Genomic DNA, 21,501 nt, shown 5'->3' with positions numbered 1-21,501 from the left:
AACAAGACAAAACGACAGCCTATATAATGGGAAAAGATTTTCACCAACCCCACATTGGATAGAGGGCTGATCTCCAATATATACGGAGAATACAAGAAATTGGTCATCAATAGAACAAATAATCCAATTAAAAAATGGGGTACAGATCTCTCAACAGAGAAATTTATAATGGCTGAAAGACGTTTAAGGAAATGCTCGACAGCCTTAGCAGTCAGAGAAATTCAAATCAAAACAACTCTGAGATTCCATCTTAGACTTGTAAGAATGGCCACGATCAAAAACACTGATGACAACTTATGCTGGAGAGGTTGTGGGGTAAAGGGAACACTTATGCATTGCTGGTTGGAGTGCAAGCTGTTACAACCCCTTTGGATATCTGTATGGCAGTTTCTCAGAAAATAAGGAAATAACCTACCTCAAGACCCATCAATACTACTTTTGGGTATATATCCAAAGGATGCTCAATCACACCACATGGACACATGGTTAACTATGTTAATAGCATTTTTTTTTTTTGTCATAGCTAGAACATGGGAACAACCTAGGTGCCCCTCGACCAAGGAATGGATAAAGAAGATGTACATTTACACAATGGAGTACTACACAGTGGGGGTGGGGGCGGATAATAATACATTGAAATCTGCAGGCAAATAGATGGGTCTAGAAAACATTATATTGAGTGAGGTAACCCAGACCCATAAAGACAAATATCATATGTGCTCACTTATAAGTGGCGGTTAGACATAAAGCAAAGAAAACCAGCCTATGATTCACAATCTCAGAGAACCAAGACAACAATGAGGACCCTAAGAGAGACATACATGGATTTAATTTACATGAGAAATAGAAAAAGACAAGATCTCCTGAGTAAATTGGGAGCATGGGGACCATGGGAGAGGGTTGAAGGGGAGGGAGGGGAGCAGAGAAAAATGTATAGTTCAATAAAGTCAATAAAAAGAACTAAGCCAGGCGGTGGTAGCACATGCCTTTAATCCCAGCACTTGGAGAGGCACGCGGATCTCTGAGGTGAAGACCAGCCTGGTCTACAAGAGCTAGTTCCAGGACAGGCTCCAAAGCTACAGAGAAACCCTGTCTCAAAAAAAACCAAAAAAAAAAAAAAAACCAAAAAACAAACCCACGGATAACATTAAAAACTAGATCACAGATTAAAAACATAATGGGTTTAAAAAAGGGAGGGGAGCCGGGCGGTGGTGGCGCACGCCTTTAATCCCAGCACTTGGGAGGCAGAGGCAGGCGGATCTCTGTGAGTTCGAGACCAGCCTGGTCTACAAGAGCTAGTTCCAGGACAGGCTCCAAAACCACAGAGAAACCCTGTCTCGAAAAACCAAAAAAAAAAAAAAAAAAAAGGGGAGGGGATCATAACTACTGATACCGATGAAATCCAGATATGAATATTAGGTTATATTTAAAAAACATATACTTAACAAAAAATGGAAAATTTAAAAGAAATGGGAAATCTCTTGATAGTTATCACATGCCAAAATTAAATCGAATCAAATAAATAGATCTATAATACCTAAGGAAATAGAAACAGTTATTAAAATATAATATGTTCTCACTTTGTTTGTTTTTCAAGACAGGGTTTCTCTAGCTTTGGAGCCTGTCCTGGAGCTAGATCTTGTAGACCAGGCTGCCCTCTAACTCAACAGAGATCCGCCTGCCCCTGCCTCCCGAGTGCTGGGATTAAAGGCGTGTGCCACCACTGCCCGGCTAAATTCATATCTTGTAACTTGGATATTGACAGAGGCATTCCACTGAAAGCATCAGACTTTTTATTTCTTTTTTGTTTTGGATAGGCATCTCTTATAATTCCTTGGAAGATACCACTGGTTGCATGACCTCTCCTGGCTCTAAGTTCTAAAAAGATTTGCAAGTTACGTTGGAAATTCCAGTTTTTCTTTAGAGTTGGCAAGTAAGATAAGACAGCAGCTCCTGAAGTGCTTCTGTGTCCCACGGATAACTTAGGGTACATTGCTAGGACCAGGGAGGGAGACTCCGTTTACATTTATTTAGGTAATCTAGAATCAGAATTTAGTTTTTTTTTTTTTTTTTTTTTTTGCCTGTGTTTACTTTGATTTGTTCATCTCTGTCACCAAGAATTAACAGGTTGCTGAGTGATTAGGTACAAGGTTGGTGCTTTAGGATTGTGCATATTTCTTGAGTTGGGAACTCAATGATATAGGGTGAAAGACTCCTAGAAACATTAAACAGCTCACCTCCAGTTGGGTTAAGATCCTTTGTATCAATTTCTTCTGAATTCCTTTGAGCCCTATAGCTGAGGATTTTGGAAGGTTTTGTGTGTGTGTGTGTGTGTGTGTGTGTGTGTGTGTGTGGGTGCGCGCGCGCGCGTGTTTTTAATTGTTTCTCCAGGCAGGATTTCCATGTGTAGCTCTGGCTCCTCTGAAATTCACTCTGTAGATCAAGCTGGTCTCGGAACTCACAGATATCCTCCTGTCTCTGCCTCCAGAGATTAAAGGTAGTGCACCACCGCTGCCTGACAGTTTTTTGATACTGAGTTTTTATTGGATGTGAGTGATAGGTAAGTACTACAAAAGGAAAAAAAGTGTGTCAAGACAGAGTAGTCGATGGGAGCTCCATTCATTTTTAAAAATTGTCTCGGTTTTCTAAGGTAGTGTCTTGGTATGTGCAGGCTATCTAGCATTGGGCACTGTATCCTACTTCCTCAACCAGCCAAACGCAGGGATTACGGGTGTGCGCCATTAATAGCCATTGTTTCCGGAAAGTAACCCTGAAGAGGTTAACCAAGGGTGACCATCTAAGGAAGCTTTTGGCAGACACAGAAAGGAAAATGATCAAGTAAACAGATGTCTTTCCCCACCAGGCTAACCTCAGGTACAGCAACTGTTGGCTTTGTATTTCTTTTCTCTATGTTTATTTTTTCTTTTCTTTTTTCTAGACAGGATTTCTCTGAATACCTTTTTCTGGAACTTGCTCTGTAGACCAGGCCGCCCTTGAACTCAGAGATCCGCTTACCTCTGCTTCCTGAGTGCTGGGATTAAAGGCGTGTATGAGCACTACTGTCCGGCTTTTGTTTCTTAAAACGATATTAAAAAATTGTTGACGTTAAGGAATTAGCTTAGGAAAAGAGGTAACCTCTTCCCCCTTTGAGACTCTAATGTTTAATATCGACATAGACTTTTTTCCGATAAAGAGCTTGAACTGAGCATTGACAATTGTGGGATTCGTGTGGTCTACGAAGAATGGCGGCTAGGGAAGAATTTTTCTTTCTCTACTTGGTACCAGTTTTATCCTAGGCTGTTAGGCTTAACTAGCTGTCGTGACACGCGTATCCCAAGAAATGATTTATTGAACGCAAACCATTTAGTTTCTGCATCTACCAGAGGGTAATATGTAAAAAACAGCGGGCACATTTCCGCCGGAATTTTTCCCTGGTGTGTAAGGTGACTTTCCAGGCCGTGGGGCGACCTCAAACTGAGTAATTCATCCCAAGACTTTGAAGGCGGCATCTAGCTGCAGGCTTCCCGGAGCCCAGGCTGCGCGGCTTCGGACCTTCAAATCTAGGGACGCGCCATCCTCACCAATCAGAGGCTTCGGCCGGCCCCTTCCCGACGCCTAGTCCAATCCGGTGTGGGTTATGAGGCCACGCCCCCTCTCGCCGAGGGAGGGATGCCTTGCGGATTTCCGCGGCGCGCGCATGCGCACTTTCAGCGCTGCGGAGCCGCCCCTTCCGCGGTCGTTTTCCTAGCGCTCGCGACTGTGGGGTCTGGCGTCCCGGCCTGGTGAGGAGGGTCGTCGGGGCGGTGGACCTGAGGGACAGGACAGGACTCTTTATTTGTGCCCGCGCCGCGGCTTCTGGGCGGCCTCGGGACGGCCCGGCCTGGTGGGGACATGGGCTGGAGTCTGGGCTGCTCTGTGAGAGATCAGGTGCCCGCGTGTGGCCCGGACTCCCGGCCTGGCCGTGGGCTTTGGAGCGACCGCATCCTTGTGTCCTTCGGTCCGGCTAGTGACTGTCCACCTCAGAGGAAGGGACACATGGCCTCTGAGCCTTGCGGTGTTTTCTTGCAAAGTGCTCTGGCGACTGCTTTGCTGGTTTGTGATGGGCGGTCCTGTCCTTCTGACTGACATTCCTGGAAGTAATGTTTTTGTTCGCTCTTATGTCAACTGGTGTCTGCCAAGCTTCATTCACAGTTATTCCTAACAGTTAATGCAAAATGAAAGACTGTTTACTGTCTCCCTCCTTTCCTCTGCTCTTGATTTTAGACTTTGTGTAGTTAAGCATGAAGTCCCTTTGGACACAATCGTGTGGAGGACAGCTGTATATATGACAATACTTCCATTCGCAGTTACCATTTTGAAGTCATGCTTCTGGTATTTTCATTACCCCCGAACCAACCTTTCCTCCAGATTACAGATTTGCGGGCCAAGTTCATGGTAAGTTTTAGAAAGTAATATACAAAATGTTTCCCTGATTTTGACATGTATCTCTGTGTGCCAATAGTTAAATGATGGTTGCTGGCAGTTTTGACTGTGTTTTGGGTTCTGCAGGATGCACTTTTTAGACATAACTAGATACATAGACTTGCAACGACTACAGGAAGTAATCGTTTCTGTGTCCATGAATGTTATTTATTAAGTACAAACAAGTAAGCGCATATGTGAAATTTGAGGCTCCTAAACTTTTTTTTTTTTTTTTTTTTTTTGGGACAGGGTTTCTCTGTGGTTTTGGAGCCTGTCCTGGAACTAGCTCTTGTAGACCAGGCTGGTCTCGAACTCACAGAGATCCGCCTGCCTCTGCCTCCCAAGTGCTGGGATTAAAGGCGTGCGCCACCACCGCCCGGCGAGGCTCCTAAACTTTTTAGAGAAAATGGCAAGAAGGCCAGCCTGGTTTACAAAGCGAGCTCCAGGACAGCCAGAGCTACACAGAGAAACCCTGCCTTGAAAGACCAAGGGGGGAAATTAGCAAGTGAAATCCTAAAAGTGTCTACTTGTCTAAAATGCAATATTAAAATATAATAAGTAGATAGCATCGTATTATCTTCACATTACATGGTGAATAATTCCTGAGGGAAATTAGGGCCTTTTTCCCATCCAGGAAAGCTTTAGGAATGTGCTGTATACATGAATGAGGTTTTGCCTAGCTTTTTTTTTTTTTTTTGGTTTTTGGAGACAGGGTTTCTCTGTGGCTTTGGAGCCTGTCCTGGAACTAGCTCTTGTAGACCAGGCTAGTCTCGAACTCACAGAGATTCACCTGCCTCTGCCTCCCGAGTGCTGGGATTAAAGGCGTGCGCCACCACTTTTGCTTAGTTTTGAAATGTTATTATCATCATATTATGTGCATGCACACGTCAGGGGATAGCCTGTGGGAGTTGCGTCTATCATATGGGTCCTAGAGATCCACCTCAGGTCGTCAGCCTTGGTGGCAAATACCTTTACCTGAGGAGCCATGTGCTTTTTGTTTGTCTTTTACATTTTGTTTATTCAGGATCTTCCCCTGTAGCTCTGTCTGGCACGGTACTGGCTGTGTAGCCCAGGCTGGCCTGAAACCCGAGGCAGTCCTGCTTCAACCTCCTGGATTATACAAGTACAAGGCTAGATTTAGGCAGGAAAGTCGAAACATTTTGTACAGTTGCTTAAAATGTGATGGACGGTTGGGTGGTGGTGGCATGAGCCTCCGGAGGGGTAGAGAGGAGGATCTCTGTGAGTTCAAGGCCACCCTGGTCTACTGAGTAAGAGCACTGGCTGCTCTTCCAGAGGATCCAGGTTCAGTTCCCAACACTCATCTGGAAGCTCATAACTGTCTGTAACACCAGTTCTAGAGGATCTGACACCTTCACACAGATATACATGCAGCAAAGCACCAATGCACATAAAAAATGAAATTATTAAAAAAAAAGATATCTCTAACTGAGAAAGCAGGAGAGCTTAGAATGATCGGAGGTCCCCAACTTGTGAAAGTACTAATGAAGGGTGTTGGGGCTGGATCTAGATTTGATAAGAGACCACTTTCCTTAGAAGGTCACGTTTAAGTTGAGGTCATCGTCAGGAAGAAACTCGGTATGCACTTAGCTGGGAGAAGAAAATGTAGGCCTTGAGGTGCACATAGGAGTATTATAGGATATGTAAACAAGCCTGAGTGGGGAAAGGGACAGATGGGAAACTAAACTGCTTTTAGCAGGGGAATTGTGGTCCTTTAAAGTACTGTGTGTGAGGTGGCAAGGATGTCAGCATGGAATCTGGAGGTCTAAAGGTGTGAGGCCGGATGAGGGTCAGATGAAGATGCTACTTTCTGAGGGTATTTACCCCAAAGGCATTCCGACTGAGACATGAATGGGGTAATGTGTAACCTGGGTTATATAAAGTCTGCAAACTGAAACATACGAGGCAGAGGATAGACGAGACAGAAGTAACTGTGAAGTGGCCTCCTGGGCACTTGGCTGTGAAGGGAGGTGAGAAGGGAGCTGGAAATGATCAGGCCGACCGGGTTCTTTCTGCCTTCTCTATTCTGATGGAGGAGAACTTTGAACATGCTTGTAGAAATGAAGAGAAAGGAAGTTAGGAGAAAGGAAGGAGTCAAGTGTAGTGGTGTCTGCCTGTAATATTCTTGGCCCTTGGGAGGCTGGGGCAGGAGGATTGTGTGTTGCAGTGCAGCTTGGTTATATAGTAAGGCCCTGTCTTTTTTAAAGCAAACAAACAAAAATAGGGGAATGCCTGGGGAAGATCCCTGTTGTGTCGTTAAAGCGTGGCCACTCAGATTTGATGAGGGATGGCATGTAGGGGTGGAAGGTGGTGTCTAAAGGCTCGATGACTAAGATTTTTGGTATAGCTGATTAGGGGTTGGAGTTGTCAGTTTTACTGGTTTGGCAGATTGACTAGATTTTTTTTTTTAAGGATGAGAAGGATACAGAATCATGATTTATACTTTGGGTGCTTGTTAGATACCTAATACCTAGAGCCCAGCCTGGAGGTATACATTTCACATCGGATTTAAAGCCTTAAAACTGAAGACAGATGTAGGAGGAAGAGGTGCAGGACTGTGCTCCCCCTGGCGATAAGGAGAAGAAAAAGGAGCAGCTGGGGGAGCAAGAGGAGAGCCAATAGCTGTCTCTTGAAAACCATGTGAAATAGTTTCTCATTGAAGGAATAATCATCCGAATCCTGTTCTGACCATCCTACAAGCCCAGGGCTAAATTTAGATTTGTTCTTACTGTTTTTATTCAGTATTGAAAATGACTAAATTGGTCTGGAGAGATGACTCAGCGTTTAAGAACAATGACTGTTCTTCCAGAGGTTCTGAGTTCAATTCCCAGCAACCACATGGTGGCTCACAACCATCTGTGATGAGATGTGTTGCAGGCAGAACACACTGTATACATAATAAATAAATCTTAAAACAAAACAAAACAGATAAATGTCCACTTTTTAAAAGTTATTAAGATTTATTTTTCTTTACATTTATTTATTTCTTTCCTCTGTGTGTATATCTGCGTATATGTGTAGTTGTGGGTACATGAGTGCCACAGCTCATTTGTAGCTATCAGAGGACAACTTACTGATTCTCTCCTTCTGCCATGTGGGATTAAAGTTAGATTATCAGGTTTTATGGCATCTCTACCCAGTGGGCCATCTTGCCAGCTCTAAACTCAATCTGAACCCTAAAGATCATTAGTTATAGCCATCTTTGCTTTCTTTACTGGTTAAGTTTGTGGTAATTCATGTTTCTTCCTCCACTAAACCATGAGTAAGTCCAACTTGTGTTTCTTTACTGTGTTGGTTCTAAGAAGGTAAGTTTAGTATTTGATGTGTTTATCCTCTACTGTAAGGTAGCAAGGTGTTCTTTCTGTTTGTTTTTGTTTTTCGAGACAGAGTTTCTCTGGTAACAGTTTTGGCTGTTCTGGAACTCCCACTGTAGACGAGGCTGACTTCGAACTCACAGAGTGAGTGCTGGGATTAAAGGTGTGTGCCTGATGGTAGCAATGTATTCTGAGGCTTTCCTTAGCTCAGAGTATTTGTTAGTAGGTATTCTTTCTTATTGATTTTGCAAGAATCTTTTTTTTTTTTTTTTTAAGAGACCTTGTTCTTTTAATGGAAAATGGTATCGTAATAGAATAGTCATATTACTTAAAAATGCTGTTGTTGCAGTGAGATGGAAAATTTCCGAGGGATAGCAGAAGAGTCGTTTCCAAGCTTTTTAACCAATTCACTACTTGGTAATAGTGAGGTTTTGGAAAATGTCACTCTTTCATCAAATTTTGGCTTGCCTATTGCTGTTTCTACACTTGCCAGGAACAGATCCAGCATTGACAACAGGTAAGACTTACTTGAACACATGTTCTTTTCAGGCTCACGAACCCTATAATATACTGATCCACAAGAGAGCTGGATACTGAATTTTAGGGCTTGGGTTTCTGGCTCCCTACCTGCTTCTCTGGGTAATTGCCACTCTTTTATTTTCTCAGCTTACTGCTTTTTATATTCTTTCCTGCTTAATGTTCAATAATATGTTTGAAAAGACATCTGTGAATTGCGTTTTCTAGCTACACAGGAGCCTGATAAACTTTCTCAACATTGGCCTGTGATGTGGCTTTGGATTTTGGCGTCTTTTTTTCTGTGACAGTTTCCCTTTTTACTTCACATCAGCCAGCTTCATGCTTTACTGTGTTCGTGTGGCTCCTTTTCTTTGCTAGCCAAGTTTATTGAGTACTTCTGTGTTGCAAGGAGAGTCAGGCCGCTTGTTCGTCCTGGCTGCCTGGCTAGCTTAGCCCCAAAATAACCACACAGAAACTGTCTTAATTAAATCACTGTTTGGCCCATTATTAGCTCCAGCTTCTTATTGGCTTTTATATTAATTTAATCCATTTATATTAATTTGTATATGACCAAATGGCAGTTGCTTACCTGCAAAGATTCTAACTGGTGTCTGTCTCAGGCAGAGGATCCATGGTGTCTCTCTGACTCGTTCCTTTTCCCAGCATTCAGTTCGGTCCTCCCCGCCCACCTAAGTTCTGTCCTATCAACAGGCCAAGGCAGTTTCCTTATTCATTAACCAAGAAAAGCAACACACAGAGGGGACTCCCACATCACTTCTGATTTTGTTTTCCTTTTTTTTGTTTTTTTTTGAGACAGGGTTTCTCTGTAGCTTTGGAGCCTGTCCTGGAACTAGCTCTTGTAGACCAGGCTGGCCTCGAACTCACAGAGATCTGCCTACCTCTGCCTCCCAAGTGCTGGGATTAAAGGCGTGTGCCACCACCTCCCGGCTTGATTTTGTTTTTCTTTTGGTAGTACTGTGGATTGGGCTGAGGACCTTGTGTGTGTTAGACGAGCACTTTAACACTTATCTACATCCCTAGTCCTTGTTGTATGCTTCTAAAGTAACTTAGCTTGTATTCAAATAATTTTCAGTTCCTCAGATCAAATTTTTTTTTTTTTTTTTTTTTGATGAGGGGGAGGATGGGGGTGTGGGGATGTGGGGGTAGGAGGAACTGGGTTGAAACATAGTTTCTCTGTGTAACAGCCCTGGCTGTCCTGGAAACCTTTGTAGACCAGGCTGACCTCGATTTTACAGAGATCGACCTGCCTCTGCCTCCTAAATGCTGGGATTAGAGGCATGGGCCACCACTCCTAGACAGATCAAGTTTCCTATTCTTTTTTTTTTTTTTTTACCACAGCTCCCATTTTTTTTTAGAATTACTTATTTATTTTATGTATTTATGTTTTTGTCTACATGTACATCTGCACACCCAGAAAGGGGCATTAGATCTCATAACAGTTATGAGAATTGAAATTAGGACCTTTGGAAGAGTAGCCTGTTCTCTTAACCACTGAGCCATCTCTCCAGCCCCAAGTTTCTTATTCTTAAGAATCAAACCAGCTTTTATTTTAGTTTTTTATTTTTCTTATTCTAGGTTTACAACTGAGTACATGTTTGACTAAGTACATTGTGTTTATATCATTCTACATGTGATGTGTATAGTTTTCACACATGATTTCATGTATGATCTAGACAGTGTAAGAAATCTGACTATGTTTATGTATCTGACTGACATCTTCTTTGAACCTAGCCATTTGATGAGAGATAACATCCTACTTTTGGGATGAAGGGGCTGTGGTAACTCTTTAAAAGATGACTTTGCACATTGGGGCTGCGGTGTGCTTTTATTTGATGAAGCCTTGTTTTATTATTGTGTCATCCTATGACATTAGTTAATTTTGAGACCAGGCTAGCCTCAAACTTACTATAGCTCAGGATGACCCTGAATTTTTGGTCTGCCTGTTTCCACACAGAATTTTAAGCTTCTACCACCATGCCCAGAGTATGTAGTGTTGGGATCAAATCCAGGGTTTTGTGTATTTAGGCAAGCACTCTACCAGAAAACTCTGTATCTTTAGCCCAACAAGCTGAGTTTTAATTGTAATAATTTAAATCTTAATCACTTTATATAGGTGTCCTGATGTCCAGGCATCATACCTAACTGAAGGAAGGCTTTCAGTTCCTTTTGTCTCGTCTCCCAGTTGCCAGGGTGACAACACTGAGCCAAGAGGAAGATTGCAACTCAGCTTTCAGGGTGATGAGTAAGTTCTTGCCTTCATTTACACTCTGGTAAAGCTACCCTTGGTCCAGTGGAAATGTATGATGTTGTCTGTGACTACTACTTTGCACCTGTAAGAGCCTTCCTTTTAATCTTTTAATTACATTTTTGGCTTTTAAATACTTTTTTTCTGACTGTAAATGAAACATACTCATTGAAAAAAGTAAAAAATATAGTTATTAGGAAAGTCATCAGGGTCTGTTATCTATTAACTAAAGAAGAGACACTGATTACATTTCTTTTTTTTTGGGTTCAAGACAGAGTTTCTTGTGCAACCCTGGCTATCCTGGAACTTGCTTTGTAGACCAGGCTGGCCTTGAACTCATATCTACCTGCCTCTGCCTCCCGAGTGCTGGGATTAAAGGCATGTGCCACCGCTGCCCTGTCTTAATTTTTTTTTTTTTTTCGAGACAGGGTTTCTCTGTAGCTTTGGAGCCTGTCCTGGAACTCCCTTTGTAGACCAGGCTGGCCTCGAACTCACAGAGATCCGCCTGCCTCTGCCTCCCGAGTGCTGGGATTAAAGGCGTGCGCCACCACCGCCCGGCCTGTCTTAATTTTTTTAAAGTATTACATTTATGTGTGTGTGTGTGTGTTCGAGTGTACATGTGCACACTCATACAAGCCTGCCATGGCACATATGTGGTGGTCAGAGGACACCTTACTGGAGTTAATTCTCTCTTTCCACTATATTGGTCCCAGGAAATAAAGTTTGGTGGCAAATAACCTTTGTCTATTGAGCCATCTTGCTGACTTAGTATTATATTTGATCTTTAATTTTTTTTTTTTTTTTGGTTTTTCGAGACAGGGTTTCTCTGTGGTTTTGGAGCCTGTCCTGGAACTAGCTCTTGTAGACCAGGCTGGTCTCGAACTCACAGAGATCCGCCTGCCTCTGCCTCCCGAGTGCTGGGATTAAAGGCGTGCGCCACCATCGCCCGGCTGATCTTTAATTTTTAGAGGTAAAAATAATTTATACATTTATATATATGAACTGTAGAAAATCTAGAAATCTCTCAAACTAAAACTAACTTGAAGTTCTTGATGGTATAGACAGTTTTAAGGTTTTCTGCTTGATTCTAAGTATTGCTGAGGCTTAATGTGCTGAGACATAGTCAGTGCTTTGCTTCTTGATAGATGATAACCTTTGTATAGAAATATTTTTCTTTCTTTTTTTTTTTTTTGTCTATATTGGGTTTCATGGTTTTAAGTTGAAGAGGACCACTGACTCACTGACCACATCTCTTCCTCAAGAGGGCACCAGATCTCATAGATGGTTGTGAGCAACCATGTGGTTGTTGGGAATTGAACTCAGGATGAATAGGCAGTGCTCTTAATCGCTGAGCCATCACCCCAGCCGAAGTATTTTTTTTTTCTTTTTAGAAGTTATTTCTTTCTTTCTTTATTTGAGACTTTTGTTTCATTTGTAGTATTTTTTTACTTATGCTCTTTTTGCGGGTGGGGGTTGAGACAGGGTTTTTATGTGTAGCCCTGACTGGCCTTGAACTCACTGGATCTGCCAGCCTTTGCCCACTGAGTGCTGGGATTAAAGATATGTACCACCACTGCCCAACTGCCCCTGCCCTCTTTTATTGAGGTGAGATTTCCCTGTATTATCTATGAGTGTGCTTTGATTTAAGCTAGAGGTATTTAATATATGGCAGCACTAATAAAGGGATAGAGGAAAAATAGGAAGTAAAGTGTAGGCAAAGGTGTGTGGAAGCATTGCAGGACTCTTTAACGTAAAGCGTAAGGTCTCAGTCCTCTTTTTGTTGAACCCTGACTCTGTTGAAGCTTGGTCCTTGGTCTGTGTCAAATGGTGTGTTTGTTGCACTGTGGGTCTTTCTGATTCCTTTCCTGCTGTGGGGAGCTGCTGTAGACCCACAAGCTAGAAATGGATTGGAAGGAGAATTACCGTTAGCATGAACTATTTCATCTGCATGAGAAATTGTAGAAGCAGCTAGAAAGTCAGGTATGAGACAGAAGTGGGAGTAGGGTTAAACCTGTCAAATCTTCACTTTCTAGGTGTGGTGGCGTAATGTAATTCCACAGTATAACTCCATAGTATAATTCCCTACTCTAATCCCAGCATGTGGGGGCAGAAGTGTGCTGACATACTATCATTCCATACTGTAATAACTAGCACTTGGGGTAGAAGAAGCAATATCAAAAGTCCAGGACAGCCAGGTTTACCTGCAAATTCTAGGGCAACCAAGAATCCAGTGAGAGTCTATAACAAAAGCAAAACAACTGTAAAAACCTTTATTAATTCAAAGATTTTGCTGTTTTGGCAAGCATGCTATTCTAGTATCTGTAAGTATAACTCAGTTTTAGAAAGCTGGCCTTTTTTCTTGACATATTTATGTGATAGAGAAAGGGTTTTTCTCTGGAGAGGTAGAGTAGCAGAGAGACACTGTCCTTGGAGCTGATGGACTGTGCCACAGGACCCCACATGCTTATCTTGTCCCTGGAATCTATTTCCAGTTTCATTTCCTGGCTGAGCTCAGTTTTTATTTCACTGTGTATATCTATTTTCCTTTTTGAAAGATGAGGTGCTGAACTGGTTAATAGACATTTTGTAGATTTACCCAAGGTAACTAACATTTTGTCATAATTCTCCTCCCTCAAAAAATTCTGCCTCAAGGAAAAAGAGCTACATAGAAAACCCACATTTGTCACTTGCTCTTATGAAACCAAGAACAGAAGAGAAGCAAGCTGACACTACAACATCTGTTCAGTGTCAGCGTCTTTTGGATGAAGTTTCCCCTCTGGAACAAGTATCGGGTATGAACTATTCATAATTATTTCATGTATACATTTTAATAGATTTAATTTCCCTGTCCTTTGCTGGATGTCAGTTTTATTTTCTGTCCTGTGATAAACAGACATCTCTTCTTTGCCCTGGAAACCTTGCTGTTAATAGGCACAGCATGTTTCTGTTTAGAACAAAGAGTGCATTCCTGGTACTTTTCACTTTTCCTTCCACCAACCTAAACTTATTTTTGTATTAATATAATTCTAAAATAAATTGTTTTTATATATATATATATATATATATATATATATATATATATATTTTTTTTTTTTTTGGTTTTGTTTTGTTTTGTTTTGTTTTGTTTTGTTTTTCGAGACAGGGTTTCTCTGTGGTTTTGGAGCCTGTCCTGGAACTAGCTCTTGTAGACCAGGCTGGTCTCGAACTCACAAAGATCCGCCTGCCTCTGCCTCCCGAGTGCTGGGATTAAAGGCGTGCACCACCACCTCCTGGCTGTTGTTTATAATTTTGAAATATTCAGAAGTGAGTCATTTAAATTTTTTTGTTTATTTAATAATGTGATTATATTTATTTTTTAAAATTTTAAAAAGAGTTACTTATTCTTCTCTTTGATATTACATTCCAACCACAGTTTCCTCTCCTCCTTTAAAAATTTATTTTAAAGTAGATATTTAAATGATGGTAGAAATGGAAAATGGTGGCTGGGTGTGGTGGTACACATCTTTAGTTCTCCCAGTATGAGGAAGTAGAGGCAGGGGAATCTCTGAGTTTGAGGTTAGATGAGTCTACAAGTTCCAGAACAGCCAGAAGTACATAGTGAGACACTGTCTCTAAAAGAAAAGAAAACAAACAACCATAACCACCCCCCCAAACAAAAAAGAAGAAAGAAAATGTACTCAAAACATTATTACAGATTTATCGTATATATTAAGCAAGCTGTTTATTTGTATTTATTTGTAACAAATGTCTGGAAACCATAAGTAGTGAAAGGCTTTATTGTAGCTTATAGTTTCCGTGACCTCGGTCCATGTGTGGTGTTGCATCACTGTGGGCCTGACAAGATGATTGTTGTGGTGGGAGTATATGTACGGTGGAACCAAACCCCTGACTCCCGGTGAGGGAACAGGGGTCAAACTCAGGGCCTCACACATGCTTAGGGAGCACTAGCAATGGAGCTATACTCCAGTACTATTTATTATGACGCTCTCTGATATTGTAAAATTTCTGTTATATATTTTAGACTATATCTCTAAATGTGTGATCATAGTGCTGTTATCAGTTGGTAAACTTACTTTATGTGCTAGCGTGGCAGCCAGTGTTGATGTGCTTGAATTGAGGTTTGAAGATCATTTGTTTTATCCTGTACACTCACGCTTGTTGAAATAAGGGAGGCCTGTCATTTAGAACTCATTTCTGTATTTGGGCTTGTCTGCTTGCTTATGTGGATGTCATTTCTTTCCCCTTTACTAAATATCTTACTACAAAAATGTTAGCTTTACAGTTGATTAGATTGATGTTCAGGTTTCATGGCACGTGTGTAATTTTATGATACCCCATCCTAATAGTTTTAAAAGTTTAGCTGACCAATGATGGATTCCTGTGTTATCATCTGAACATGCATCTATTCTATTTCGAGCTAAAGGAAATGTTTAGTTCGTTTATTTGTTGCTTTTAAGTATGATTGAAAAATAATCTGATCCCTCGATTTTTATTTTTTCTTAAATAGACTCAGCTCTTGATTTTCACTTAAAGTCATGGATGAATAATCAAGAACACAAGGTAAATTTTTATATATTTGTTATCAATGTCTGGAGTGCTGTAATAGAGTAGAAGTTTGTATTTCTCTCTCTCTCTCTCTCTCTCTCTCTCTCTCTCTCTCTCTCTCTCTCTCACACACACACACACACACACGCTTGTACATAACAGAACTTTTGTAGCAAAATTGCAAATCTAGCTATGCTTGGTGTTATATCCTATATTCCTAGCACTTGGGATACTACCTGGAGGATTGCCATGAATCTGAGGCCCGCAGGGCTGTAAGGGAAGTCTCTGTGTCTTAGTTCCCTTTCCTGTTGCTGCGGTGAACACCTGGTGAAAACAGAGAGAAAGGGTTTACTTTAGTTCACAGTTCCACATCACCACCCTCATAGCTGGGAATTCACAGCAGCAGCTTGAGTGAACTGGTTCTATGAAATCCATAATCAGAACAGAGAACAGTGCATGCATACATGCCCAGGTTTAGATTGCTTTCTCTCCTCTTTTTTTTTTTTTTTTTGCCATCTCTCTGTAGTCGTGGCTATCCTGGAACTTGCTGTGCAGAGCAGGTTGGCTTTGAACTCACAGAGATCTGTCTGCCTTTGCCCATCGAGGGCTGGGATTAAAGGCATGTGCCACCAAGCCTGGAGTCTCTTCACTCTTATATAACCTTGGATTCCCTACTTAGGGAATGATGCCACCTACAGCAGGTGGGTCTTTTCACCTATATCATGTAATCACAGTAAGCCCAGAGATTTACCTCTTATGTGATTCTAACTTCGATCAAGTAGAAACACTATCCATCACCTTCTGTTGAAAAAACAAAGGTGGGGTGGTTTAGCTCTAGTAATAAGGAGATTCAAAGGTAGTTCTATCTGGAGGTGGTGGTACTTGCCTTTGATCCCAGCACTTGTTCTCTTAGTTTAAGACCAGCTTGTTCTACATAGTGAGTTCCAAGCCAGCCACATAATGAGACCTTGTCTCAAAGAAATAATAAAATAAAAAGAAAGTTGTTCTGGCACCAACTTGTGCATTAGATATGTATTAGATCAGATGAGTCCTGTCCTGTATAAATATAAAATCACATTGACATACAATGTTCTTAATCTTGAAATTAGGTTAATTTTGCAATTAACTCTTAAGTTGGTATCTATTGCTTTAATATATATTAAATACTGGTGTGAAGATGGACGGTGGTGACACACGCCTTTAATCCCAGCACCCGGGAGGCAGAGGCAGGCAGATCTCTGTGAATTCGAGGCCAGCCTGGTCTACAAGAGCTAGTTCCAGGACAGGAACCAAAAGCTACGGAGAAACCCTGTCTCGAAAATCAAATCAAAACAAAACAAAAAAAACAAACAAAAAAAAGCTGGTGTGTGAAATAAATGACACAAGAAAGTGTTAAATTTTTATTCTGGGCCTTAACTGTTTTTAGTAAGTTACTCATGCCCTTTAATGCTAGCTGGTTTTTGGGTTGGGAAGAAGAGAAATAAGTAGTTCTAAAAAATGATAGGAAAGATTGCTTGGATCAGGAGTACTTACTCCAGCTTTCTTAGTGTATTCACTCCCTGTAGCAAACTCATATTGCCTGAATTTATTTGTGTAGTTTATTAACTATGTTACTTGATTTGTAAGCTATGGAGGCAGTTTGGTAGGGCCCTACATTTGAAGGTGGGTCAGTGTAGGGAAGTAGAGTAGGGCAAGAAGGGAAGGTACTAGTCCATGCAAAGCCCAAATTCTTTATTGACTGACCTGTAGTTTTCACTTATTAACTGTCTTTTTTGTTGCCTTACATATAACATTTGTTTCCTTTTAGACTGTCATGCCCGATGCTGGGAAACATCTTGAAGACAAGGCTCCAAACAGTGATTTCAGCCACATCAGCTTATTAGAAAATGAGAAACTTTTAACACTAACAAACCTGGAAGATAGCTCTGGTACTATAGAATGGCTGTTTTCTGCCTTTCCTTTGCCACTTGACTTTTTGTCTTTACTGTAGTATTCATTAGACTTCGGCGGGTTATTTTTCCCCTTGTCTTTTCCTTCTCCCTTTAACAGGGCTCTGTTCACGATTCCGAGTGGCAGGGTTTATTTTTAATTTTTAATTTCTTTTGAGACAGGGGCTCACTGTGGAGGCTGGTCTAGAATTCCATAGGTAGATCAGGCTGTTCATAAATTTACCACCGATCTGCCTGCCTCTGCCTCCTAAGTGTTGGCATTAAAGCTACCATGCCCACCATTATTTTTATTTTTATTTAATTTTTGACTGAAAAGGTCTTGCTTTATAGCTCACACTATCTTTGAGCTCTTGATCTTTCTGCTTCACAGATAACTATCAGTCGATCTCTCTCTCTCTCTTGATCTGTTGCTCTCTTACTTTCTCTTTGCCTTCTTGTTTTTTTCTTTTCTTCTGTGGTCTTGGGTCTTAAATGCTGGACCTCCCCTACATGTTAGACAGACACTCTGCCACTGAATTATATCCTAAACCCCAATGTCTCTGATTTCTTTTTTTTTTTTGGTTTTTCGAGACAGGGTTTCTCTGTAGCTTTGGTGCCTGTCCTGGAACTAGCTCTGTAGACCAGGCTGGTCTCGAACTCAGAGATCCGCCTACCTCTGCCTCCCGAGTGCTGGGATTAAAGGCGTTCGCCACCATTGCCCGGCCCTCTGATTTCTTTTTTGAGATAGACTCATGTAGCTATAACTGTCCTGAAACTTGCTCTGTAGACTGGGGTGGCCTCGAATTTGCTATCATTTTTTTTGTTCCTGCCTTCTAAATGTTAGGAACTTATAGGTATACACTAACTCACTTGACTTTATGATAGTTTCTTATGCTAAGCGTAAAAACAGCTACCTAGTTGGTATGTCGTCCACTGCCCTGTTTGTTTTATCAGCCTTTGTGATTAAACATTATGTGTAAATTCAGTTGCTACTTGAAAACCTATTGTGTTTTTCATTCTACTTTATCAATAGATGATGATATTAATGATGAAGAGTTTTATGATGATCATTTAGAAGCATATTTTGAACAACTGGCTGTTCCAGGGATGTTATATGAAGCAGGAGGACAGGAGTCACCAGAAAATGTTTTCAAGTTACCTGTAAGTGATTTCAGTCAAGTACATCTAGTCTTTCTTGCTTTTTTTTTTTTTTTTTTTTTTTGTTCAGTATTGTAAATTACTGTCTGTCTTGTTAGATTTTTTTTATGTTGCTGTTTTGTTTTGAGGTCTAGTTTTATGTAGACCATGCTGGCTTCCAACATCACTGTGGAGCTGAGGATGACCTTGAACATCTCATCCATCCACCTCTTACCTCCCAGTTGCTAGGATTAGAATTGTGTGCTACTACACCTGGTTAATTTCATGTTAACATTAAACTTAAGCTTGTGGTTTTCTGTGGACTTAAAATTGATGAAAAGTTTGATTTTTTTCTTTGCCCCTTTTATTTTTCAATCAACCAAGAAAGTAAAAAGGAAGTTAAGAATTCCAGTACTTGGGAAGCTGATTTAGAAAGATTAGGATTTCAAAGTCAGCCTGGGTTACATGCAAGAAGGCAAGAAAATGAAGAAATTGTAATCAGTGGACATCCTTTCTTTGCATTGAGCAGTTAACATCTTGTTGCCATAGCATTTTTTCTCCCTCTGAATCATTTGAAAATAAATTGCATATGATTTGTGACTACACTAGAATTTATCACCAATGACTAAGAGACATTTCCCCACATAATCACAGTGCTATTAATCTATCTTAGATGCAGTAGTTTAAAATTAAAATATTTTGTGTATGGGTGTTTTACCTACATGTATGTATGTCTGTGGATTACTTGCATGCCTGGTACCCTCAGAGGCCAGAATAGGGTGTCAGATTCCTTGGGACTGCGGTTGCAGATGATTTTGAGCCATTATGTGGGTTCTAGAACCAAACACAAATTCTTTAGAATACAGTCAGTGGTCTCTGTAATTGGATATTTCCTGTTCTGACTGCTTGGTCCCAAATAACTTGGAGGCTTAATATTACTTGTAAATGCTTGGCTGATAGCTCAGGCTTGTTACTAGCTAACTCTTATATTTGGAATAACCAATTTCTTTCTTTTTTTTTAAAGAAAATAATTTATGTAACTTTATTTTATTTTATGTGCATTGATGTGAAGATACCAGGTCCCCTGGAGCTGGAATTACAGACAGTTGTTAGCTGCCATGTGGGTGCTGGGAATTGAACCTGGGTTCTCTGGAAGAACAGCCAATACTCTTAACTGCTCAGCCATTTCTCCATTCCAAATTAATCCATTTCTATTAATATGTATAGTACCATGCGGCTCATTTTTACATGTCCTCTCCCTGACTCTGCCCTCCTCCTTCCCATCATTCTCAGTTTGACTTTCCTGCCTAACTTCCTGCCCAGCTACTGGCCTGTCAATTTTTTTATTAACCAATGAAAGCAATACATATTCATAATGTAGAAAAGGATTGTTTTCACATCAGTTCTTAACCATTCTCCAGTGCCTGATCCATTATTTTTCTTTTTTTTTTTCTTTTTTCTTTTTTTTTTTTTTTTTTTTTTTGTTTTTTTTTTTTTGGTTTTTTGAGACAGGGTTTCTCTGTGGTTTTGGAGCCTGTCCTGGAACTAGCTCTTGTAGACCAGGCTGGTCTCGAACTCACAGAGATCCGCCTGCCTCTGCCTCCCGAGTGCTGGGATTAAAGGCGTGCGCCACTGATCCATTATTTTTGATTAATGTCCATATTCAAACTTGCCCAGTTATCTCTAAAATATTTTTTATTTTTCACTGTTTATGATTCATAATTTAATCAAAGGCTATATGGCCAGTAGTTGTTGGTTTTTTATAGTAACTTGAAATTCTTTTATACATAAAACAGTTTATAAAATTTAGGCTCTTTGTTTTGTAGAATGACCCATAATCTGGAAACTTCTGATTACTATTTCCCCTGATTAGAATAGGTTAAGCATTTGACATATGTGATGCTGTGCACTCCCTCCTTCACAAGGTAGATGCAACTGCTTTTTCTCCTGTTTTTGTGTTTGATGATGTCATTGTTGGTCATATGTGTCTGGATGCAGATGCTATTTTTTGTGATTAAATCATCTGTGCGATGACATCCTGTCCCCAGCAAGTCTTGATGAACTGGTGTAGTTTAATTGCTAAAGCCTCTTGGAATAAAGTATTAATTACACTAGTGCTTGGCATTTTTTTCTTTCTTATTTTTCCTTATTTTCTAACTGCATCCTTTAGTAAAGCGGAATTCTGTTCTCAATATTTTCCTCAAAATGTTCTTTTTTAATTTAAAAGAGGATATTTTCTTAACAGGCAAATGGAAACAATATCTTAAACTGTGAGTTCCAATTAGAAAATAACAGCTCTCTGGTTTTCCATGGTGCATATACTTCAGGAAGTTCTGGAACAACTCACAGAGAGTCTGAGGAAGGCCGTGGTTGTCTTCTGGGGACCAGTAAGTGTTGAAGTATGATTTGTTTGAGGCAAGGTTTTATATAGTAACCTAGGCTGGCCTGGATCTTACTGTGTATTCCAGATGGACTTTAGCTTATTGCAGTCTTGCAGCCTTAGCTTACTGTCTACTGAAATTTCAGGCATGAGCTACTCTTTCTGGATCTTTGTTCTCAAATTTGGATTTGAATTTATCTTTTTATAAAAAAAGAAAATCCTTGTTATGATTTGTTATCAGATGACTTTTATTTTCCCTTCAAATCTTCAGTCTAAAAACTTTGAGAAGAGTTTTTAATACCTGAGCAGAAGGTCAACCACCTCCTACACAAGAAATACTTCGGTACTGCTAGAAATATAGTAGTATGTTCTTGGGTTGGCCATTTTAAATGGTTGTATGCTGTTCAGACATTTGAGAATCAGAAATCATCTTTCTAATTTACTAAATTTGTCATATAAATACTAAGTATTAAGCTAAAAAGAATATTGCATTAGACTTCCTAAACTTTGACATTGTTCCATTTAACTTTTTTCTTTTTTAGGTGGCTATGCAGGTATTTTAGATAATATAAAGCAGGTAGATAATGTGTTACCATTTTATTCTTATACCTGGAGAACTGAGAAGGAAGGGGCACCCAATTTGATGGATGTTGTTCCAGATCAAAGTAGAGTAAGTTAATGAGCATTTTATTTCAACTTTTTAGGAATCTTTCATGCTTGTAAGATATTAAACTTTCAAAACAAACAATCGTTGTTAGCCTCTGAAAAATATGGAAAAATACAAAAATTACTACTTATATGATTTGTGTTTGATTGTATGTATCTTTGGTATTGCTAAAATAAGCAATTATATACATTTTCTTAGATTTAAACATCTGATGTCATGCATTTAGGTTATTTTAAAGTGCTTTAATCTAGTTAGGTGTGGTGGTCTGT

General features: G+C 40.3%; 1 protein-coding gene across 5 annotated transcripts in view; it reads left to right on the top strand.

Annotated features, from left to right (window-relative positions):
- The first annotated feature begins 3,742 nt into the window (after positions 1–3,742).
- Cep192 (centrosomal protein 192) overlaps positions 3,743–21,501 on the top strand; it is an 88,921-nt gene continuing 71,162 nt past the window's right edge. For 3 of the 5 annotated variants that reach the window (XM_057788474.1, XM_057788473.1, XM_057788472.1), the window contains exons 1-10: positions 3,743–3,782; positions 4,264–4,434; positions 8,143–8,310; positions 10,444–10,572; positions 13,228–13,367; positions 15,083–15,135; positions 16,928–17,048; positions 18,082–18,209; positions 20,431–20,572; positions 21,108–21,235. In XM_057788474.1, coding sequence (XP_057644457.1) covers positions 4,325–4,434; positions 8,143–8,310; positions 10,444–10,572; positions 13,228–13,367; positions 15,083–15,135; positions 16,928–17,048; positions 18,082–18,209; positions 20,431–20,572; positions 21,108–21,235 — 1,119 coding nt within the window. In that variant the 5' untranslated portion in view covers positions 3,743–3,782; positions 4,264–4,324. Of the gene's footprint in view, positions 3,783–4,263; positions 4,435–7,912; positions 7,957–8,142; positions 8,311–10,443; positions 10,573–13,227; positions 13,368–15,082; positions 15,136–15,777; positions 15,822–16,927; positions 17,049–18,081; positions 18,210–20,430; positions 20,573–21,107; positions 21,236–21,501 lie in introns of those variants that run through there. The other 2 variants (XM_057788475.1, XM_057788476.1) reach the window with 2 other exon arrangements.

The sequence above is a fragment of the Chionomys nivalis genome, chromosome 14, assembly GCF_950005125.1.
Source record: "Chionomys nivalis chromosome 14, mChiNiv1.1, whole genome shotgun sequence".
Classification (NCBI taxonomy): Eukaryota; Metazoa; Chordata; class Mammalia; order Rodentia; family Cricetidae; genus Chionomys; species Chionomys nivalis.
This window is presented reverse-complemented; position numbering and strand designations above follow the sequence as displayed.